The sequence below is a fragment of the Anoplophora glabripennis genome, unplaced genomic scaffold, assembly GCF_000390285.2.
Source record: "Anoplophora glabripennis isolate ALB-LARVAE unplaced genomic scaffold, Agla_2.0 scaffold5, whole genome shotgun sequence".
Taxonomy (NCBI): domain Eukaryota; kingdom Metazoa; phylum Arthropoda; class Insecta; order Coleoptera; family Cerambycidae; genus Anoplophora; species Anoplophora glabripennis.
Genome location: NW_019416525.1, coordinates 2,831,096 through 2,856,885, shown reverse-complemented (window position 1 = coordinate 2,856,885; position 25,790 = coordinate 2,831,096). Strand labels below are relative to the sequence as shown.

The 25,790-nt window shown below is 33.4% G+C and overlaps 1 protein-coding gene across 1 annotated transcript in view; it reads right to left on the bottom strand.

Moving 5' to 3' along the window:
- The window catches only part of LOC108906749 (probable G-protein coupled receptor CG31760), a 188,825-nt gene that overhangs the window by 12,759 nt on the left and 150,276 nt on the right, over positions 1-25,790 (bottom strand). The window contains exon 9 of the mRNA XM_018710103.1: positions 9,899-10,037. Within this exon, the coding sequence (XP_018565619.1) occupies positions 9,899-10,037 (139 nt within the window). The remainder of the gene's footprint in view (positions 1-9,898; positions 10,038-25,790) is intronic.

Here is a 25,790-nt window from a genome sequence, read left to right as displayed (position 1 = left end):
CCAAGCAGGAACCTGAAACAATACTCTTTTAGTGTGACGTCACATATTTAGGCAACCCGCAACAAATTGTCATAGTTGAAATTGTACAAACCGAATCTGACTCTTGTGTACTATCTACATACATACTATAAAAGTGAACAACTTCAAATTTATTTATTTTTACAAGGATTTAGAAGTATTCAAGAAGAAATAACATGTGTTTGGTAAAATAGATAGGTACACTAATGTACTTAAAACTTACAAAAAACGATATAAAAGAATATTCCTAACTTTAAATAAAGTAAAAATTTAACAATAGCCGTGTTATTCCCAATGCGCATGCGCGGAGAGAATAGCCTCATATGCAGGTGAGATCATCGCTTTCATCATTAGCTTATTTTCTCTTCTTTTGTTTCTCTTGGCATTTTCTAGTTCTACTAAGTAGTTTTATTGTTTTTCTTGGTGTTGTGCTGTGTCAGTGTGTTTATCGAGTGTTTTTTTCTTCAGGTGGTTTATTACAGACGTACTCTTAACCACAACCAAACCTTTCTTGAATGATATCCTGTTGCGAAGCTACTTCGCTTCTCTAATATTATCTTTAATGCGCATGCTCAGTAACATTGATATAATTTTAATTTATTAATTACTATAAAAGTCAATATTGTTCTATAAATTTAAATACACAGGGTGGGCCATTAGTGTGAGAAAGTAACATAACTCCCTTGTTATTTATAATACAGAAAAAAGTTTATATAAAAGTTGCACAGAATCAAAAAATCTAAAGGCGATTAGTAAAAACAGGACACACCAAATATTACATTTTTTAAATGGATATCCTATACAGGGTATTTTTTATACTTAATATGATCATTTTTAGAAAGTTCAAACTTGTTTTTCTAACATTTTTCAAATGTAACACCCTGTATTTTGTTCTTTTTATTCACATATCAGTCCACTTCAACTTTTAAGTATGTTTTACACCTAAAGTTGTGAGTTTTTAAGATATAGCAACATTTTCTGGAAAAACCTAATTTTTATTATTTTCGGTCGCACGAAATGGCTTTGGAAAAAACTGTCACATTGTGTCAACTTATCAGTCCATAGTTTATCATTCCATTTTGAGTTAATTTTATTAATTAATATTTATTTGTGATATTCTGTAAAATAATAAAAATTAAGTTTTTTCAGAAATGTTGTTATATCTTAAAAACTAACAATTTTAGATATAGAATATGCTTGATAAAAGTTGAAAGAGAACAATAAAATACAGAGCGTTCCATTTGAAAAATTTTAGAGAATCAAATTTAAACTTTCTAAAAATGACTGTATTATAAAAAATGCCCTGTATAAAATATCGATATTATCTAATATGGGAGCCTTTGCCTAACATTTGCCTATAACTCTGTCTAATTACTTTGTTCCAAGATTTAGTAGCTGAAAGTTAATACAACTTCTTCGAGGTCATGTTTTTCCAAAATTCAAAGAATTTTCTACAAAACTTGGCAACCCCGCACTAAAATGATAAACTGTTTATATTGCCATATATAGAATTTTCTCAGAAATCCATATGTTTAAAAATATACAGGGTGTTATTCGTATCTTTTTAGATGTTTTTAAAAAATTGTGCAAAAACATGTCAATAAGTAAAGAGTGACCGCAAAAATCGCCCGTTTTTTCACAATTCGCAGAGAACTAAAGAAAATAGATAAAAATATGTTTTTGGTATCAAATTACTCGTCGTAAAAAAATAAGATGAGCACTGCTTTCAGTTTTTTGAAATTTTTCAAAAATCACCCTATTTAGGGGTTGAAAAGACGCCCAAAATGAAGAATTAAATATTACCAATAAATATAAAAACTATTAGCATGTGAATTTTTCTTAAGAATGATTCTTGATACAGAGAAAGATTTATTCTCATGACTGAAATAAGAATATTGAATTAGAAAATCCACCCTTAAGCGTGTTCAGGGGGTGGAATCATCCCCAAAATAGAGAATATCAGAAATAATTGTAAAAATTCCAAAAAAATATATAAAGATAATTCACATGCTAATAATTTTTATATCAATTGGTAATATTCAAATTCTTCATTTTAGGTATTTTTTCAACCCCTAAGTAGGGGTGATTTTTTAAATTTTCAAAATACTAAAAGCTATGCTCATTTCAGTTTTTTACGACAAGTAATTTACGACCAAAAACATATTTTTATGTATTTTTTAAAATTCTCTGCGAATTGTGAAAAAACGGGCGAAAATCACAGGCTTTTTGCGGTCACTCTTTAGTTAGCGTTCAGTCCTTTTCCCAGTGTAGAATTGATTGTCTCGGGAATAATTTCCATTCATTATATTTTTCCCAAAGTAACCACTTAACGGCGAAAACCATTAGAAGATTGGATTTAACCGACCTGTGACAGGAGCGCGTCCTTAATATATAGAATAATGTTAGCATCTCATAGAACAAGACTGCGGGGGCAATTGGATGCACCGAAATCACTTTAATCAAAAACGGAGTCGCACGTGCGCCCATCAATTTAACGTTTTCCGGCATAGCCGCTACTCTTTCCACGATTTCATTTGAAAGGGCGCCCCCATGCAGTGCGGGAATAAATGTAAATGGCTTTAAAAAGCTCTTTTATTTGTTATGCCACTGCGCCGAGGAATTATAAAGCTATCAGTGATAAATTTCCATAGACGTTTTTTTAATTGAATTAATGATCGTCAAACAGGTACACCTGTTTGACGATCGCTCGTTTAATAGTGGACCTCATTAGACACATGTTGGCGTCGCGTAATAAATCAGTAAATAACATTTTTTTTGCACGCTTATATTTAGTGCTGCTGGTGATTTGTCAAGTTCTGTGTTATCTTTCGATACGCGTAATATTTAGGTTCTGGAGTTAATCTGCCGCTGATTTTTTCTCTCTTGTTTATGTTAGAAATGGATATTTTCCTGTTTTAAATTTCAGGTGTCGTATAATTTTAGCCAAAGATAACAAAAGAACGTTTAAAAAAACGCGTTTTAATCTTCATTCAAATTTGCAGACCTTATTGAAAGCTCACGAACCTGTACAAATGGGTTTCTGCAGTTGTAGGCAGTGTAGATTATTATTATGCCAGGATTTATGGACCGGGGGTAAGGGAATTCCGTTGATAACTATTTGTCTTTGGTAGTTTGGCGAGAAATATGTGCATTAGGCGGGTAAATCGGGATATTATCAAATAAATATTCCTAATATCAGGGGTCCAGAAAATGTCGTCTTCGAGGTGACAAATTGCTTAATTTATTACGGAGGTTAATATTTTCCAAGTCCGATTCATAACGCAGTTGCAGCCGCATATGATTATTTCTCTGACCCCAAAGTTAAATACTCAGTCAGTTCTTTTTCGGGAGTGGAAGCTCCCGGAAAAAAATGAATTATTTTCATAATTTATTCTGGAATGTTTCGTCTGAAATTGAATAGGCATCATCATTCATTCCGAATATTTTTGTTACCTTCCCTCTCAAGGTCTTTAGTGAAGGAATTTTTCGTTTCCTTTTGAATTGCAGCCGCTGAATAGCCAAAATCAAGGGCGGATCGCGAATAAAACGCGATGTTCCTAATAATATTCAATGTTTCGTTTTAATTAGACGTACTGATATTTGAAAAACTAAAGTCGGAGCGAGTCGTCTTCTGTTCGGTGTCGTGTTACCTATTACCGTAAATTCGTAGTAAAACACGGTTGATTCTCGATTGGGTAGGTAATCCTGTTATGGAAACAATCGGGAATTTAACGCGTGCCGAAATGCGACGATGCCGGTTGTTTTATTATCCAAGTCGGCCGTTTGGAAAAGCGATTAGACATTTAATTTATTTATTCTTTAATTACTTTTACTTTTAATGAAAGAGAGAAGGGCTGAGACAGTTTGAGCCGGGCGGAACATGCTAAAAGCGACATTCCCCTCGACGGGAAATTGCCAGGGGTGGATGGATGCAACAAACGTCTTTTATCTCGGTACAGATTGTTTGGAAACTTGGGAAATTCAATTATCATCGAGTATTGTTGGACAAACTGATGAACGAGTTTATTTTGTAAATGTTCACGGTATCGCTCCACCACCGAAGCGTTTACTTTCGTCGACATATTGGACCAATAAACAGTTTTACAGGGTGTAAAATTTAAATTTTATGGCCTTTTTTAAAAAATTTTTAGGGATTTTAGGAAAATATTTTTTGATTTTATTTGAATTAGCTAAATACCAAAGTAAAATTCTGTTTGTTCTGTTGGACATTTGCTTTTTGCCCAAAACTAGGTCAATCTCAGATTCACAAACTGAACACGGTGCTTTAAAGATATTTTAACAAACACTTTTTATTAAAAACTGATTGATTATAAAATTTAATTTCAAATCTCATCTATTTTCAAGCATAAATAAGTTTTACTTAAATTAGAAAGTATGCCTATCAACATACCAATATTAGATAATATACAGGGTGATTCACAAATGGTGGCCAAAAATAAAACATCGTATTCTCGAATACCTCAGTTCATTTTCTAAGTCTTTTTTCGAAAAGAGAGTAGTAATTTGTAGAAAATAGAGAGACGAATCCGAAAATACCGTGGTTGTTACCGTAAAGCAGTGGCGTACTAGTTTATTTAGAAAAATATGCCACCGATACCCTGTATCTCCGCCACTGGATCATGTAAATTTTAGGAAAAGCCCTCAGATTTCGGACAATGTTTACATAAATGCACGTGCCCGATTTCAAATTATTTCACTTGCTAGTTTTTAAATTATTTTAAAAAATTAAAAATATTTTTTGAAGTTTTAACACCCTGTATCTTTTTAACGAAGCATCCTAGATAAAAACTTTATAGGAAAGACCACTTAAAATTGTATATTTAATATATCATGTAAAAATAAATAAAACCAAAAAAAAAAAATTTTCTCGTTTTGCGTAATTTTGAAAATCACATATAAAAATTATTCCTAATTAGGCATTGGGGGATAAGGAAACCACTTTTGGTTATGCTTGAGCGCCTATAGATACTTTCCTCGAAGTTTATCCGGCTGTCGGTAACGAAAAAACAATTGGGCCTGGGGAAAACGCTGTTATGTTATAGAATTGTTTTCTTTGCCATTATTCCGTTATAAAAAAAAAGGACTCGGTCGGATGTGTATATTTTTTCCAGCCAATAGATTGGAACAATAGACTCTTTTAGTGTGACGTTACATATTTAGGCAACCCACAACAAATTGTCACAGTTGAAATTGTTGAAATTGCAAATTGATAAATGTAATCTAATAGTTTAAAAATAAAAAAGGAGTGTTAAATTTAAAAATTCACTATGGCCGTCCTAATCAACCGATTTCAATTTTTCAAAAACCATTTGAGAGGTTGAGCGGTCTTTTCTATGCGAAAAAATTTTCACGTATCTAGATACTTTATTTGAGACTGTGCAACATTTTGAAAATTCGAATTTTTTTTAAAATTTTTTTTAAAAAATTATTTTGCGAAAACAATCGAACCGATTTTACTGAAATTTGGTGTGTTGTTTTATTATACTTTAAAGTTTTTTTTACCTAAATTACATAAGGTCGAAAATCGATCTAATAAAAACACTGTGAAAATCTTCATGACAATGTGTACCATGGGGTTGCCTATTATTTGGCGTATGTGACGTCACTACTAAAAAGGTGTATTGGAGAATATTAGCGTGTAGGTGTCCAAATTCCCTGTGTACTATGTGGTTTTATTTCATCGGCAGCTATTTCATATTGTCGTAAAAAAATATACTCACAGAATTTATTAACAATGAAAAGTCTGTATATGCCAAGCAAAAAAAAACGTTAAATGTTACGAAAAATTAATTAGCGGGATATAGCGCAAAAAACAGTTTTAATTAATTTGACTATGTTTCATTTTATATTATATCCTTTAAGGCACGAAATTAATTAAAAAATGTCATGGAAAAGGATTTGCTAAATACCGTTTTATAAATATTCAGTTCAAATAAAAATAGAACGGTAAAAAAAACAAAAGAAGTATGATAAACACGCTTTGTACTTGTTTAATTTTGTACTTTATCCCTTTGTCAGGAGACAGAGCAGTTTTTTTTAAACATAAATGTTAAAGCAAAAGTCAACAAGTATGGATTTGAAAGGGACAACGGCTTTTAATTTTTTTGTAATAAAGGACGAACGCCCTTCTTTTGACACGGACTGTCGTCGTGTAAACAACGCTTTTTAAATTAAAATAAAATACCTTTTTTCTTTGTGAACGTACAAGGTAATTGATCATAAAATAATTATTATCTAACAACTGAAACAGTATTTAAGCTTAAATTAAATTTGAAAAGATACACTTTTTATCACACCCAACGTTTATTTCTTTTATTGCAAAGTGAACCTAAAAGTAGTACATGATCCCAGTAAAACGGGTCCACAACACTTGTTGAACACTTTATCTGTTACCCAAATTAATCGCCCTGAAATTTTTTTGTCTATCAGCTTATGAAAGCGCGTTTATCTCTTTTAATCCCCCGCAATGGTATTTTCTGTTTTATGGGTGATCTGATCTAATTTATAGCTTACCGTCTAAATAAATTACACTCATGTGCGGACTCTGACAAATATAACAAAAATTAAATCACCCCAGTCTGTTATTTACGAAGTACTTTCTAAATTGTTTATAATTATTTGATGTAATTTGACCAAAAATGGCAGTAATGTAGTAGTATTCAGAACGAATTCGAGCATTCATAGACAAATCAGACGGAATCATTTTTTACGCATGTTTCGAAAATTTCCGGAATTCCCTTCCGCAAAGTCATAATTGTCGCTATTAAACAAAATTGTTTTCAGAGGTATGGTTTTCCATAGACCAAATTCTCCAAATCTTGCGAGGACCTCACAATGGAACACCTTGCGGAGCCAGCGTTGCGGGTGATCGAACGTCAACCCAGGGACCATGATTTTCTTATATGCAGATGTCATGTACATCATTCATTGTTACTTAATACGAAAATTGCATTAAGTCTTACATTTTTACAAGTGGTGACATCTAATGGTGGCGTCATATAGCTAACAAGGAGACTAACAATTCTAATTTTAAATAAATTTTACCAGTTCAAGTGTGTACATTGTATGCCGGACTGGAGAAGCAACTACATTTTGCTGTGCATTTAGAGAGGGCTTGGTAATTAAACAAACAGCTTCTAGCCTCATTTATAAGCTCATCTATGGCGATTAAAGTTTTATGGGCGAAGTGGAACGTGGCATCAAATAGTATAATAGTGTTTATAACTTTTAAACAACTCTGCAGGATTTGCGCTTAAATTTAAATCGTTTGGAAATTTCAAAAGCGGATTTCAGACATACCGTTTATAGTTCAGATGATTGTCGGGTCTAGTTTTACCTTTAAGCCGCGTTTATTTGTCTAAATAAGTACAGATTTAAAACCCACTCGTTCGGGATCTGCCTCAGGCGACACCTGCCTTCAAGTATGTAAAATTTAATAGAGGTGATAAGGTGGAAAAAGGGAAATATTCAGCATAACTTCATTTTTGAAATGGCATACAAAGGGAATTTGGACTTCAAAGTGGTCTCCCGCCTTTTGTTTTTGCTCTTTAAAAGGTGTAACATTACAAAACAAACAATTACGTGTAAATATTCCCCTTAGCCGGTCTAAGGGGTTGCGGAGCGCTTCGTTCGGATAAGCTCCTGTTTCGCTCATTGTAATTTTATAATTCAAGCGCAAAATCAGCGGTTACCAGACTGATATTAATCTTTTCGCAAATACTAATAATAGAAATAAAAATTCGAATTGCTTGTTTTAAATTAATTGACGTGATCGCTGTGCGTACCGTATTTGCAATTTTTATTATTCAGAGGAAGATTAACGTTACGGACGTTTATTGGCCCTCCAGACAATTTACATTTGCGTACCGAGGCTGACGAGGCCGTAAAAATAATACTAGTTTTATTGCGCGTTGTCCGTATCCATCAAATCGAAAGTGTGGCGAGAAATATATTCGACGGGCATTATTTATTCTACTGCCGCATATATCTTGGTAATTTTATGTCAAATTGCTTCAGATAAATAAAATTTATGGGTAAACGGGATCAAGAGCTGTATCATATTCATTGTTAGGCATTTATAAATATCCTACGTTCATTATAAATTATAATTTCCGCATAAATAATGCTTCGGATTTCCAAAACGAACGTGCGGTGGATTATTATTAAAACATCTATTTTACCAGCTGTGTGACGTGCATAGAAATACGTTCCGTACAGGTTTCCCGAGTTCGCTTTTTATACGTTTCAGTGTTTATTGCTTCGAAATTAATTACAACTTAATTGCGGTTTATACGCAACGCTCTTGTTTCGTAGTTTTATTTTTTTGTAATTTATCTAATCTCAAACTAGTTAGATACACTGAGAAAACAATTTGGGTCGCTAATTATCTTAATTTTGTTGTAAAAAAAACGGAACGATTTTTCTCCATGAAACCGATTGAACCGAATGAATACAGCTGTTTTAGATCATTTATAACGTTGCATATGTGCAATTAAATTGGCTCCGCGTTATATATCATGGTTCTGTTAATGATCAGTGTATGAGCAAGGCAACGATTTTAAGCGAAATTAACTTTATATAGCTATGGCGTGTTGAGCAGTAGTTCATTTTTTACATGCATCTTGTAAGTACCCGACGGCACGCTAAAGAATTGAGCCAGGGAAAAATGTGTGCGTACATTATTTTGTGGATCTTAGTTTTTAACAATTTTGTATGTGTGTTGTATTTAATTACTGGTAATGTTGAGAAAAAATTATCGTAATTTATTACTACTTATTTATAACTGACTTTTGATTGGACGAGTTGAGCTATGGGTTGAAAATTCGTGGGCATGGGCGCCGTTAACACGGAATCCAAAGGGGGCAAATTTAAAATATAACAACAGAAAATAACCGAACTTTTTGAATTACGCACTAATGGAGATATTTAGTGTTCTAACATGTTATAACTTGTCTTAACATGTTAGTAGACTGTTGGCATCTTATTTAGTTTTCGTGATTTTAGTGCAACCTGTTTAAGTGTTAGTGATGATTTCCTGGAACAACGATATAACGTAAAATTTTGCGTGATACTGGGGAAAACTTTACGGGTCCGGGTCGTAGGCAATGTTACTCCTGACTGCTGACTCTCATGATCAGAAAGCCAAGGATCTGGACATTGCCTATGACCCAGAGCATCATCCCCGTGATATCAACAGTCAACGAACATGTTAGGACATGTTATAACATGTTAGAATAGAGGAGGTTATGCGCAACGCAATGCTGCCAACCGCATATCACTAAATATCTCAATTAGTGCGTAATCAAAAAGTTCGGTTGTTTTCTCGTACATTGCTATATTATTAATTTTTTTAATAAAAACAACTCATAGTTCAACTCATCTAATCAAAAGTCAGTTATAAATAAGTGTTGTGCTATATTTAAAAAAATATATATTTTTAAAACATTTATTTAATGTGAATGTACGTGTTCATCAAGTACTGAGTAAAATATAAATATTCTAGGTAAATATGTCGCTAATTAAATTCACTGTTGACATTTGATGCTTTGCATCTATATTTATCAAATGCCAGAATATTTGATTATGCAGAAATAGGTCAGGGATTTGTTTACTACAATTTTTAATTAACTTAACATTCCAAAATTTGAAACAAACAGGATAAATTATGAAAATTAATAAGTATAATTTACCTTCAAAAATGTGGTGAACTGAAATTATTAGGGAATTATAAATTAGTTCACGCGCTCGTTTGTTTTTGTCAAGATATTTAGATTTTCCGTTAAGCTGTAATTCATACAATACGTTTTGTATTTTATTTTATTATATCGTATGGTGTAAAAAAAATAAAAAGTATACTTACATGGAGATATTTAAAAAAACTGATAACAAGAATTCATTGTAGATCGCCATGGAGATAAATCGGCTTTCATTGAACTCTGATGGCGCTTTCCTAACAACGATGCAGAGCCTGATTCCCCATACCAAAAAGAGGACTTCGACTGAAACAAAATAAATACAAATCAATTGTTTTCTCACGCGTCGTAATTGAAAATTTATATGGTTTATTTGCCACCTTCCACCTACTTCACTATTTTGTTATAGTGTTTATTTATTCCTTGTAATATTTAAAACTACATAAATACAACAAAAGAAATATGTCCATTACCCTGTATAGCAATAAAAAGTGAACAAGGAAGTGAAAAAAGTTTACTCAACATATTCCTCATTTATCAAACTGGTGCATTATATTGCGGGAGTCTCAGTCATAAAATTTTCATATGAATTGAACTCTAATAATAAATTTTTATGTTCAGGCTCGTAAAACCCTGTTTTACATATTAACAATGTATCCGACGGGCATCAGTTCTCTTTTGAGTTAAAATTTAAATGACAATTAACATCATTACTCTAATCTTACAGCCTCATCGCATTGCCCGTGCATCCCGTACAAAATTGAAATGCGTGGAGCTTAGCTTATCGTAAATACGGTTTAATGGTGTACGTCCCATAGAAATTGTGGTAAATATTGACTACTTTGTCGTAACAGACGCTTAAATCATAAATTGGTCAATTAAAAACGGTCACACTGTACACAAGTTAATCAAAAGGCACCTTAACAGCAAACCTCTGCGACATTTACTTGTCAGCGAAATTCATTTTAATTAAGAACTTCGGCAGGAATACATCCAGTAAGCCATTTTAAAAGGAAGTAAATTTCACGGGTTCAGATATGTTGGGGAAGTTTGTAAACTTCGCGAAAAAGTCAACATTTATGCAAACTCAAGCCCAATCGTCCCGCCAGAGTTTCTGTAATCACTTTCTTGTAATACGCATAAATCAAAAAGGGGGAAACGGTCTTATAGCCGCCCTCGCCGTTTCTAACCATGTAAGACTACTAGATTCGTTTCATTGATACATTTTTAAAGATATTTATGTCGTCATATATTTTTTAATATTTTTAACTCTCCGGGAATCTGATTTACTGTCGCAATATTTCTTATTTAAGACGGCGTGCGCATCAAAAGTATCACATTTTAATAATTCGAGAGGTTATTAAAACACCTGCGAATTTTTTGGCTACATTATCATAATTTATTTATTATTACAAAATGCCAGATTGTAGTTACCAAAGTAATTACTTGTCCTTAATATATCTTGTTTTGAAATGATATATGTAATTATTTTTTTCATTTGAGTTAAGGCCAATAGAACGTTATTCATTAGAAAAGAGAGGGAGGTAGTGAGATAATTCCGCCTAAAATAAAATCTAGTAAAAGGTTATTATTAAAATTATTTAGAGTCGTTATCATTTTTAACCGTGTAATTTTTTGCGAACAATTATCATAATTTATTTATAATTACAAAATGCCAGATTGTAGTTACTAAACAGTTCTTGCTGTTAATATATCTTGTTTTGACATGATATAATTAACTTTACCTACGTGTGTATCGAAAGTATCACATTTTAATATTTAAAGATTATAAGAAAAAATGTGAATTTATTCTGTGCATTAATCATTATTTATTTTTTGTTACTAAATGAAAGGTTGTAGTTACTAAATAATTATTTGCTGTTAATATATTTTGTTTTGGAATGGTGCAGTTAACTTTATAAGGCGTCTAGTTGTCTGTGTATCCAAAAGTATTATTATTAATAATTCGAAAGGTTATTAAAAAATCTGTGTATCATAATTTATTTATTGTTACAAAATGCAAGATTGCGGTTACTAAATGATTGCTTGCGATTAATATACCTTGTTTTGGAATAGTTTAATTAAATTTGCAAGGCATTTAAGTGTTTTCAAATCTTTCTGCTGTTAGTTAAGTACATTAGAATGGCATTCATTAGGAGAGAGAAGGGTATAGTGAGATATTCCCCGGTGAAATCAAGTCTGGCAAGGGTTTGTCGTTATTAAAATGGTCTGATAAGTAAGTTTTCATGTTAAGGACCATTAAAAATGCATACGCTGTAACTACAACTACACAAAAATACAAGTTTTGTTGAATTGTTGGTTCTTATAAAAGAAAATCTGTGGGCGCAATTTATATGTTAGTAATGAGCTGTTTGGCAACTAATAATCCGGCAAGTATACACATAAAATCGGGTATTTTTAAAGCGTTTTGAATTACGAACAAATCCAATGTACGCTCGAAAACACAGGATTTATTCGAAATCTTCTGTCTTTATATATGTCGCGTCGCCGGAGATATAACTTGTCACCTTTTTTGCTAGTATTTGGACAAGTTGATATAAAACAAACTTTCTTACGACGGGGCGTTTTCCGATTTTCACCACGTAACACGACGTATACAACGTAAACAAATGACTGAGGTTAAACGTGTTTTACAATTTAGCCGAACACTGTTGTGATACTTTTATTTACCTGGCTTTGAAAAATAAAGTCTTGCAGTCTCGCGATAACCAAATTTCCTTCTTTGATACAGTTTACTAATTCTACATCCCTTTTATAAAATTTATTAATTAGAATAATGATTAGAACTTGCCTTTGTAACTAGAATATTTAATAACTCTCCCAAACTCGTTAAAACTAAAGTAGAAATATGCGGAAGAAGAGCAAACTTTCGAGATAACGCACACTTTCCTTGTTTTGATAGAAAGCAACGGAAAATTTGAGTCCGAATTTAATTTTCAATGCATTTCTATAAAAGGAACTATCTGTTTGATGCTTTTAGAAAACGGTCCTCAACGAATTTGTTTGCAAACTCAACGTTTGCATATCCATCAAATGAATTGAAGGACCGTATAAGTACGGCCTGTATAGGCTTATTGATGATGAAAATTTCATATTAACTAATCCATCTCCCAAACTTAATATTCTGCGAACTTTCCCTCGGCAATTTTGTTCCAACCTTTCTTTTCAACTAAAACATTTACAAAGCTTCGGTTGTTAATCAGATTGCTTTGAGTTTTGTCTTAACCGGGAAAGGATAAATAATTTGCAGTAAAGCTCTTAGCAACTTATATTTGTTAAGTAGTCTTCAACTCCGGCATTTTTAACAGGAACCCCCCTCGTTCAGGCAGGATTTGTCTTCACATGTAAATTTTGAGAGTTGTTGCCTTGATTTCAGTTAATAAGCAAATAGTCAAAGAACTTTATATTCCCAATTTCCAAAGCCTTTTGTTACTTGTAAAATGATTGAATTTTCATCTAAATTGTTTGAAAAAAAATGAGACACCGATTTAGTTCAGAAGTTTCACCATTAATAAATTTCAACTGCGAATACCCTAGCATTCCGTTTGGTCTAAATAATGTCCCAATGTTTGAATTAGAAGTTTTGCCGTAAGGAACCGTTTTTCACGATTAAGCATTGTATTGGAGTTGTAAAGAACTGGCTTTTTATGCAAAATTCCGAGGAGGTGTGGGTCTCATTATCATCTGCCGGGTGATTGGGTTGTTTAAGGACTTGGCCCTTAGAGCCGGAGATTGTAGCGATCACATATCTCGGCGCCTCGTGAAGGCCCCCTAAAAGACAAGGGCGAAATTACTTAATCTCGCAAACGACTAGATCAATTTCAGTGTAATTTGGCAAACATATTTCTGATACGTTTTACGGGGAGCCGTGTTGCTCGTCGTTTCATTAAAGTTGATTTTAGATACGAATTGGGGTGGAAAACTCACTGTTACCATTTGTTGATTGAAATGTCAACATTCCAGAGAGACCGGGTAATTACCGGGTAGATTCAAGATCCGAATTAATGACTTGCTTTTAACGGGAACGTGTTTATTGAAATGTAACCTGAGGGGTTATTTCTTTATTTATCTATATATCGTTATGACCAGTATCATAACGAGTCTGGATTTCAAAAGAATTTACTATTTAATTCTCGAAAGGGAGCTTATAATTATCAATATACTATAATTAATACGTGGGAACTTAGAAATGTTGTATGTTCAGAGAATTAATTTCAGACCCTCTATTGCTTACATAGAATGTAATCCAGTGGCTGGCTATACAGTGTGACACTGAAGTTGAAAGAAACGAAAATAAACACCAAAACTTTCAAGGAAGGGTTTTAATATCAATAAAAACAGAACAAACAAACAAAATAACAACACAACGGGCTCGAACAACATATTAATGGCATGGCAAAATTTGGAATGACTTTATCTATTATTAAATTAACCCAAGAAAACTAAGTAGACTGCTCAATGGGAAACTCAAGAAAGAACTCACTTTTTTCGTAGATCTCTCCTGAATTCGACACTTCGGTTCGACACGCCCATTTCTTGGGTCCAGAAGTTTCTGTTTTTATTGACTGAATTTATATTTGTCTAAATAATTTTGAGACTAAACTTACAAACAACCCTATACCTTCCTCTTGTGACTCCGCATAGCAATACGGGACGGATTAGCCAATCTCATTTAATATATTCTAAATAGCTTGGAAAATCCGCCTCAAAACCAGCTATTTGATGTATTACTTTCCTTTTCAATCATTATCAATTTAACAATTTGCTTTAATTCTAATTTGGAACCTCTACGCTCTTCTCGTGGTTTCGCGCGTTATTAAAAATGTGGATTTCTTTGTTCTGTCTCAGCATAGGTTGGCGCCTCCCGGACGCGACAGATGACTGTCACATGACCCCGACTCTAAGTGAACTTGTTCAAAATAATATTGCTAAATTTCTCCGAAGGACGACGCTAAACGTACTTGAGAGCCCTTAACTTTCGATGATTTGTGTTTACTGAAATATTTTACTTTTTGGCCCATGCGTTCCGAGAACTAGCAAATAAATTACTACGCGTCCCGGCTTTTGTTACAGAAATTTCAAATCCGCCAGACAATTAAATTAAACAAAAATTGTTTTGGAGCAGCGCCCCCATCGTCCACCGTAACTTTAAAACAAACTACTCGGAAAAAGTGGGCCGGGCCTTTTCCTATAAAAGTACCATACTGTTATCTTGGGTCCTGCGAGTTTACTGTAACGATGTAGGGACCTAAATTAGAAAGGGGTTGATTACAAAGGGTGAGGATTTACAATTGTTTTAATTTATTTTCGGTTTCTGGGTCTGAGTTAATTTCAATTGGGTTTTACTTTACGGTGTACACATCTAACCGCCCTTCGATTCGAGATTGACGCCTAGCCAGCCTGTACGGGCCAATTTTGTTGAACTACAACCGGATACTGTCGTTGCTCTTCCCTATAATTAACAGATATATTAATTATTTTATTAACATATGAGCACCGAAAAAAAGACGACTCAAGAATATCTATAAAAAATAAATAAGCGTCAGGTGCAAGAAGCCGATGCTCTTTATTCACATAAGGTTGCGTATTGTTACTAGCGCTATAAGCGTCACATCCTGTGTGGGTCTTGATTTCAAAATCGTTTATACAGGGTGTTTCAGTTCGAGTGAATCGAACAAAAAAAGAGAAGATTTTAAATATGTAGAAAAAGAGTAATAAAGAGTATGTACGTTTTTTAAAGTACAGAAAATTGACAATTTCTATTTACAAATTGATCAGTTTCAGCGATTTTTTAAAATATGAACTGGGAAAAAATATGAATTCTCTTTTAAAATCGTACAACGTTTTTCGAACAAATGATTATTATTTATTTGAGATAGCTCGGTTGGCAGTAACGAGAACGAAGGGCTTAGCGTTGGAATGGTGTCTACAAACAAATTCTTGTTGAAATCTGAGTGCAACTCAAGTAATTTAATTCGCACTATACGAGACTAACAAAGTCACATTGTGTTTGCTGGAAACCGGTAAAAAGCGATGCGATGCAACACATAGCTCTATTCAGAATTGTTTCACAACGCAATTAATTTTTTCCATTACCGCTAAATGCAGACGGAAGTTATTGTGTATTTTTAAACAGCGCTGCGATTCGTTCGCTTTCCTATTTTGCCACGTTTTAATTGGACTGTGAAGGTCCCTAAATTAATGAAGGTCAACAGTGACTTCTTTTTGTAGAGATACATATTTGTATTAACGATATACAGCAAGGGTCTTGTTGGCGAACCCATTTGAATTTTGTTAGTGTTTATTGTATCTCTCGAAGGAATATTTGGCTGAAGTCGATATATATATACGGTTTTTTTTGTTTCCGTAGGTTTTTTCGAGAGCCACTTTGATTATAAGCCCTCGACAGAAAAAGACCTACACAATTCCGGCTAGTTTATATTGGTTTCATAAAAAAGGTGCCTCCTAAGTGATGGATCGTCCTTTATTCAAACCGAGTTGGCTTATTTAGAAAAGTTTGGAATCTTTCTATTGTGCTTAAAAGTTTTTTTCGAATAGACACGGCGGCGTTGTGCCCCGTAGAGCGGAATTTGTTGCAAAACAAAAAGAGGTTCGAGTTTTACCACACCGAAAATTCATCATTTATTTAAAGTGTCAAGTGGGATGTTGTACGGCATAATTACTTATATTCTCTGCTACATTGTTGGGGGGGTTTAAGATTTGTGGAAGGAACAAAGAAGAATCAAAAATTATTTCTTTGTATCTTTTCTGATTCCCGCTAAATTAACATTTCAGATGCTAATTTGATTCCGTTCAATAATTTAACAATAGTAATTGTTTCTTTCTACATCCTAAATTTAGTCCTTTGTGAACACGATGTATAATTTCCCCCAAATTCTTTAGGATCCTTATCACGGGAGTCGGGTCTTTTTGAGGCATCCTGTATACAGGGTGTTAGAAGCTTACAGGGGATATTTTAAGGGTAAATAAATTGAGGCGCGAGAACCAGTTCGGCAGAAATATTTTTTGTAAATAGAATATATTTTTTTAATCCTCGCTGACTTACCGCATTGATAGGTGGAAACTTTTTTGGAACTGCTGTTGCTTACTTTACTAATAATTTTCTCAATAAAAGACGCAATTTTCCGTAAAGAAAACTAAAGTAACAGAACTTATTGTCTATAATTGAACTAATACTTTTTCTGTTTGTTGCAACCGCTCACCGCTTTTTGTGTAGTATGTAAGTCGGGAATGATGACGGGGGTTCTCAATAAGTTTTATCACTTGATTATTAATTTTAAGAGCACTTTTCCACTTTCAAATATTTCGGTTATTGAAAACGCATTGTACCTGCAATATCTACTTGTTTGTAAACGTCCTGGTGAAAATTGGAAGGGCGTTTGTTTTAAATGTAATAATTGAGTGCTTACGTAAAGGCAACCCCTGGTATAAGCGTTTCCCGATGAGACTTAAAATCCGGAGGGGCAAAAAATTACATTTTATTTCATCAATTATCTCCTCGGTCGTTAGTTCCCTTTTTTGGTTAATCTAAAACCATTCGAAGGTTAGGTCAACTCATCGTTATAAAAACGCGAATTAATTTGAAAAATGGATATGAGCGCAAGGAGCCTGGAAGATTTTTTTTTTCAATCCGAGAATGTACTCAATTTTTTCAGTTATCAGAAACAGATGAAAGGTATTTTTATCATAAAGGTAATGAAAGGCAATCGGAATAAGGTAACAGGTGCAAAAGCTGAAGGCCCGATATCGACATTTTTTTTTATGTAATCCGAATGTAAAATTTTTAATCTTTATTCAGCGAAATGGGACAAAGGCAAACGTTTGTTAACTAGATATTAATTTTAAATTATTAAATTTATTCCTCCTCTGCGAGATTAGCGCTATGCGTTTCGTCAAAAGGAGGCGAATCGGGTGGTGTACAATTTCGGAGGTTTCCCGGTGAATGCAAAACATTCGGTAGGCGTCAGAATTCCGGTCTTGCTTTTGTCATCGATTAAGGCTTTCAGAATAATCTGATACGTGAGAAATTCTGTCCCGAAGTCGCCTTTTTTATTTAAAAGAAAAACGTGATTTTGATGTGGTAATCCCTGAATAAAAAATATCCACTGGCGCAGTGTCGTTTTATTGTACGGGATCAGTTTTGTGTTTACGTTATTTCTTTGTGCGAGGGCTTTGTGTTCCTTTGAAAATGGCCGGTTTCAGTAAACTGTATCTACATTCTTACAATTCTCATGACATTTTTGTTTTCTCAAGAAAAAAACCGCCTCAAAGGCTTTATTTTTACAACAACAGTACAGCCTTTGCCAAGCTGATTATTTTGTTAAGTATCGTAAGTAACACATAATTCCTTACAAACTTCGTAGTCGCTATGTTCCCCCACTTCTTACTTTTTTATACAGGGTGTCGCGTAAGTGCAATTCCTGGACTCAAAATATGTCGATTGGACACCCTGTATAACAATCGAGATAAAAATTAAGCCCTTTTAACTTCCTCTCGGATTTTTTTAATTTCAGTTTCAATTTTATATTAATATTTTACCTTAAAAGTTATTTTTATGTTTATATTTACCCTTTCGCAATTAGTCGTCTGATATATCTTCTTTGTTCTCATCTAATTAATTTCATCTTCTTCCATGTTCGTAAATTAGTTTTTATTTTAATTGCCACCACTTTACAGTCGAGTGACCTTTCTCCTAACTTACCTTATTAAATTCATCATTAGGTGGCACACGCTAATCTTATTTTTTATCGACACGAAGGACCGAAACGCCGGATACGTAATAATGTTTAAAATAGCCCTTGGTTAATTCCCGAGCCCCTCGAGACCCACGCGCGCATTTTTTTTACAGTCGCAAAGCGCTAGAATGAAAGAAAAGGCTAAGATATAATTTTTTATCGTCATTTATAAGAAAATCTTTAATGTCTAAAGTTGTCGCTAGATGCGGCTAGTTATATCTCACCGACAGCAGTTCGTTGCAATGCGTATATATATATATGGCGGTAAAATAGGTATCGCGATTCGCGATATTGCAAGTGCATTACCTGCGGCTGTAATAGAGTATCTGGGGACTTTTAATTTACATTTAGAGTTGAGTTTAATTTAATTTCGGACTCGTCCTCGCGCTGGTGTAAAACGATTATGCGTTGTGGCGGAACCAATCTAGTACTTTGTTAGATCTGCCACGGTTGAACGGGTACAAATATCAGATACGGTGCATATTAAGCTTGCAGCCGGCTAATTACCGATTTTTTTTTCCAAGCTATAGCCGGCTGTATCGAGTTATTTAGATATCGAGCCACGCTGTAATCAGAACGGAGCGATCGGCTACGTGACTCTATCAGGAACTACGCGCCAATTAAAATTCATACGGCATAATCCTATGTGTTATACGTTATATTTTTAGTGAATGTCATCGGTGCGGTGGTTGAAATCATATTTATTTAGGGAAAAGAGAAGTTCATTTTCTAAACAGCACTTGCGTAGTAAATCCTTGAAAAAGCAGTCCTTAATAAGATGTAGAAATGGTAAGATCTTTGTATCGTGTTGGTTTTTGTCAAGGGTGACTTTAGGACAACAAGAATACAAGATATGCCTTTGAAATATTGCATTATTGTGTGTGTTTTTGATATTTTTATATAATTTTCGTTTATATCTCTTAAAGTAGACGAGATCCGAGGAAATCGAGTTCATTTTTGAGTTTTTTCGGCATGCAATATACCACATTCAAAATATTTTATGAAAAAACTGTCGATTTTTAGGTTAATTTGTTGTTTTTATGTTTTTTTACTATACTTTCGAATAGCTAAATAAATAAAAAATCTTTATTTAGGGATTAAAAATTATAAAAATTCTCCTGGACTAATGTGAAGGTGTAGATTCCAAAAATGCTGTGAGATTTTTGGTAGGATGCTTGTTTGGGCAGTTTTCAGGCTTTACAATTTATCCCCATTATTTTCGCCTGTATCTCTGACAGTAAAAATTAAAAAAGCATTGAAAATGGTGTAAAATCTTTGTATCGCGCTGGTCTTTTTCAAGGGTGACTTTTGAACAACAAGAATACAAGATATGCCTTTGAAATATTGCATTATTGTGTGTTTTTGATATTTTTATATAATTTTCGTTTATATCTCTTAAAGTAAACGAGATCTGAGGAAATCGAGTTCATTTTTGAGTTTTTTGGCATGCAATATACCACATACAAAAAATTTTATGAAAAATTTGTAGGCTTTTAAGTTAATTTGTTGTTTTTATGTTTTTTACTATACTTTCGAATAGCTAAATAAATAAAAAATCTTTATTTGGTTATTAAAAATTCTAAAAAAATTCTCCTGGACTAATGTGAAGGTGTAGATTTCAAAAATGCTGTAAGATTTTGCGTAGCATGCCTGTTTGGGCAGTCTGCTAATTTTCGCCTGTATCTCTGATGGCAACGGTGATGCGAGCAAACCGAGGTAATTTTAGCGATTAATAAAAGTTCGGAAGGGACGATTTTGCGAAAAAATACCCCGCTGACTTTCAAGTGGATTTCGTCTCGTTTTATTTTCACCTATCTTTGGAACGTCCGCAAATGGAAAGGAAGTCGATTTTGCTTACCTTAGCGAATTGCGAACGGGGTGAATATACACTATTCGTTAGTGCAGAGCAGGGGAGTGCAAAAATTAAAAAAGCATTGAAATTGGCAGCGACAATAAAAGCGCAGGGAATTCTCCTCACTTGTTTACACGGAAAACATGAAGTAACGGAAAAACTTAAAAGCTATTACAAAAGCTGACAAACCGAATCGATGTAACAACATTGCGTCGCTTAGTCTCGATGTCTCCTTAAATAATTTTCCTAAAAACAATATTATCGTTAAATTGGTTGATAATTCCAGCAGAGAGCTTCCACACAATTGTACTTTTTTTTATGAAGAATGCCTAGAGTGGGCTCGGGGGGAAAAACGCGATTCCTTTTTATAGAATCGCTCAACAACGGGCTGTTTGAACGCAAAATTGAGTTTATTAAATATTTTTTGCTTAAGAAGGTAAAAAAAGTCCGCCGATATGTGCTTCAATCGACACAGAACTGTAAATACGTTAGGGAGTGAACGAATCTAGTAGGCTTTTCACTGGGTATGCCCGACATTTTTATGGAACAAAACAACGTCTGCGTCTCGCCGGAATCTAATCCGTTTACGAGTCGGCACTGTTCGTTTATGAATTTTAATTGATAATTTTCACATGAATAGACACTAATTCTAATAATGTCGCGCGTCCCAGTCAAATTAGCTGGATATCCGATCGCTCAATAAATTCAGTTGGTTGCCACCGAAACGTATTTTTTGATACTACTTATATACAGAGTGTTTTGGAGAAGGTACCATTAATTCAGGGGTTTTTTAACCATCTTTCCAAAAAAAAACGATGTTTAAGTTAATTTTAAATAAATATATTATTAGTTGCTTTAAATAAATTTTCCTAGAAAGGCGAGCAAATAAAATGTACAGGGTGTACAGGGCGCTACAAAAATGTTGCAAACTTCTGAGGCTTTTAGTGAAAATGTACTTTGTAACTGTTTTTTGATTTTCAAATAAAGAATAGAAATCGATAGCTTTTGGTTCGGGATTTCTGAAATGTCGCGAGCGCTGCAAATTTGAATTATTTAGAGCGGGATTATCCCCCTAATTTCGTGTTTTGTAAAGGGGGGTGGAAGCAAAGGCATTTTTTATTCCATCAAAGGAGCCGGGAACAACGGGTTCGGGAAACGCAGGCAGTATAAACATAATTTGACAAGAAACAAAGAAATAAAAACCGAATGGCGCGCGTTATTCGGTACCAATATTTCGGTTGAAAAATATCGGAAAACAATGTATTTCTAAGTCCACGCAAACAATGGTTTAAACATCCTCCGTATAAATTTTCCTTTATTCATCGCCACTTTGGGATTATTATTCGGATACGTTCGGATTTTCGCCTGTCAGGAGCGTCTTGTATACATTTTTTAATATCTGTTAACGTCTGGAGATGCGAAATATAAAGGGAAAAGTAATATTTTTCCCTGTCAATTGGGATTCTGGTGGTATTGCCTTCACTTACAAAAAAAATGTGTTTTACGTATCGCACATTTTATATGGTAATTTCGGTTTTGAAAATTAAGGAAACACGCAGACAGCCATTGCAAAAATTGAAGGAGAGGTAATTTTTATCCATACCCCTGTATATCCACATTACCTCGTCAGTGTCTATAAATCGATAATTTGAGTAGAAAAAAATAGTTTGTATTATTTTCTAGCTCTGTTGTGTAAAAATACAGACAATGAATACAAAATACAATACAAAAATACAGACGTGAATATTTTATGTATATCTGATGAAAAAATTGTATATTTCCTTTAGGCGTAAAAACATTGGCGCCTTCGCCATTTTATAGAAAAATGCGAATGTTCGCAAAAAATTATTTGAAAATTCTCATAAAATTCTCAAAGCCCAATTTGACGGCATGTGGTTCGAAAATGTCATTCCAGAAGAGCCGGCTCCTTTACCGACTTTTATTCGTTTTGTTTAATTTTTACTCATGTTCCGAATATCTGGAAAATAAAAATGTATTTATTTGATCAATTCAAGAGCATATATTCTGAAAATGAACTGCAATGAATTTAAAAAACGCTGGTTTTGTCAGATTTACTCTAACTAAACAAAAATATTGTCCTAATTTTCTAGAGCTATATAGGTAGTTTATTAGTTTATTCTGTAGGAAAAATTACCAAAATATGAAAGTGCTCAAAACCTTTATAAAAATATCCAAATACACGTTTTCGGACTCGCTGAAAACGCTGGTTTTGTCAGATTTACTCTAACTAAAAAAAAATATTGTCCTAATTTTCTTGAGCTATATAGGTAGTTTATTAGTTTATTCTGTAGGAAAAATTACCAAAATATGAAAGTGCTCAAAACCTTTATAAAAATATCCAAATACACGTTTTCGGACTCGCTGAAAACGCTGGTTTTGTCAGATTTACTCTAACTAAAAAAAAAATTTGTCCTAATTTTCTTGAGCTATATAGTTTATGTATATTCTGTAGGAAAAATTACCAAAATATGAAAGTGCTCAAAACCTTTATAAAAATATCCAAATACACGTTTTCGAACTCGCTGAAAACGCTGGTTTTGTCAAATTTACTCTAACTAAAAAAAAAAATTGTCCTAATTTTCTTGAGCTATATAGTTTATGTATATTCTGTAGGAAAAATTATCAAAATATGAAAATGCTCAAAACCTTTATAAAAATATCCAAATACACGTTTTCGGACTCGCTGAAAACGCTGGTTTTGTCAGATTTACTCTAACTAAAAAAAAAATTTGTCCTAATTTTCTTGAGCTATATAGTTTATGTATATTCTGTAGGAAAAATTACCAAAATATGAAAATGCTCAAAACCTTTATAAAAACGCCCAAATATACGTTTTCGGACTCGCTGAAAACGCTGGTTTTGTAAGATTTACTCTAACTAAAAAAAAATGTTGTGCTAAATTTNATTACCAAAATATGAAAATGCTCAAAACCTTTATAAAAACGCCCAAATATACGTTTTCGGACTCGCTGAAAACGCTGGTTTTGTAAGATTTACTCTAACTAAAAAAAAATGTTGTGCTAAATTTCTCGAGTTGTTATAGTTCATGTATATTCTGTAGGAAAAATGACCAAAATATGAAAGTGCCCAAAATCTTTATAAAAATGGTCAAATATACGTTTTCCGACTCGCTGAAAACGCTGGTTTTGTCAGATTTACTCTAACTAAAAAAAAATGTTGTCCTAATTTTCTTAGTTTATGTATATTCTGTAGGAAAAATTATCAAAATATGAAAGAGCTCAAAACCTTTATAAAAATATCCAAATACACGTTTTCGAACTCGCAGAAAACGCTGGTTTTGTCAGATTTACACTAACTAAAAAAAAATTTTTGTCCTAATTTTCTTGAGCTATATTATAGTTTATGTATACTCTGTAGGAAAAATTACCAAAACATGAAAGTGCCCAGAACCTTTATAAAAACGGCCAAATCTACGTTTTCGGACTCGCTGAAAACGCTGGTTTTGTCAGATTTACTCTAACTAAAAAAAATTTAGTCCAAATTTTCTTGAGCTATATTATAGTTTATGTATATTCTGTAGGAAAAATTACCAAAATATGAAAGTGCTCAAAACCAATATAAAAATATCCAAATACACGTTTTCGGACTCGCTGAAAACGCTGGTTTTGTCAGATTTACTCTAACTAAAAAAAATTTTGTCCTAATTTACTTGAAAATATGAAAGTGCCCAAAACCTTTATAAAAGCAGCCAAATATACGCGATTTTCTCATTGACTTTTATTCGTTTAATTTAAATTTTATTAATCTACTGAATAAGTAACTAGAAAAATTAACATTTTTTTTTCTGCTACTGAGAATTCTGAAAAAAGCTGTCCCAGACAAATTTATGGATGTAGATTTCAAAGACGTAATTGGATTTTGAAATGCATGACTATAATTATTTTCCACGAATTTTCGCCAAAATCTCGGAAAGTAAACAAGCTCAGGACCATCCAAGGTCATTTTCAAATTTCTTGTAACAAGTTTTTTGAAATGTCACATTCAGAAAAGTAATTTTGCGAGACTTCCCTCGTGTTCGTTTTATTTAATTTTTACCAATCTTTTGAATTGCTGCGATATTTTTCGATGAATTTTTGCCTAAATCCCCAATGTTTAGCGGAATGTCTGTCATGATAAAGGAACTGCGCGGTAAAGTCATTATTTCCTACGCCGACTTGCGTTTATCTTGTAACTTCGCTTTTCAAAATTAAAGAAACACACAGGCCTCTCCAAAATTGAAGGATAGGTAATTTTTACCCATACCTCTTTATATGTAACTACATGACCTTGTTAGTGTCAATTGAGCCCGTGGTGATTTGAATAAAATTTAATAAATCGATAATTTGAGAAGAAAAAAATTGTTTTTGTGATTACCTAGCTCTGTTGTGTAAACGTGCAGAGAAATTTTATAGAATTTATGATTATTACATGAATCTTTTATGTATATTCGATGAAAAAATTGTATATCTCCTTTGGCGTCAAAAACATTGGCGCATTCGCCATTTTATAGAAAAATGTCTAATGTTTGCAAACTATTTTTCGAAGATTCCGATAAAATTCTCCAAAACCAATTCGATAACATGGAGTTCGAAAATGTCATTCTAGAAGAACCGGCCCTTTTACCGACTTTTATTCGTTTTGTTTAATTTTTACTCATGTTCTGAATATCTGAATGAAATGAATTGTGATGAATTTTTACTAATCTGCTGAATAACTGGAAAAATTAAAATTTTCTTTCGGCTGCTGAAAATTCTGAAAAAAGCTGTCCAAGACCAATTTGCGGATGTAGATTTCGAAAATGTAATTGGAAATTGAATTTTTTTCCATGAATTTTCTCCAAAATCTCGGAAAGTAAACAAGCTCAGGATAATCCAAGGTCATTTTCAAGTTTCTTGTAATCGGTTTATTGAAATATCAAACTAGGAAAAGTAATTTTGGGGATTTATTCGTTTTATTTAATTTTCACTAATCTTTTGAATTGCTGCGATGAATTTTTGCCTGAATCCCCGATGTTTCTAGGCGGTTGATGTATTTTAAATTAACCCAAACTCTTGCGCGATAGAGATCGCATCGCCCGTCGTGATAAACGAACTTCGTGGTAAAGTCAGCACCTATAAAATAATTTTTTTCCTATGTCGGCTTGCGTAAACCCGAGCCGCGACTTTCATGATAAATGGTCCTCTAGTTTTGCGGAAGAATTAATTTTCGCTCTCCCCCCCCTCCCCCGCACACACTAAACTCATTTTCGTTTCATTCGTATAAGTCGGCTCGTCGCTACCCACGGAACACAAATCAAATAAAAAGCACTCTAAGTGACACCAGTCAATTACTGTTGATATGTGTCAGTGGGCATCCATCGGCGGTACCGGGAGGAAAGAGACCGATATTTTTAGTTATATGGCGCGCCCG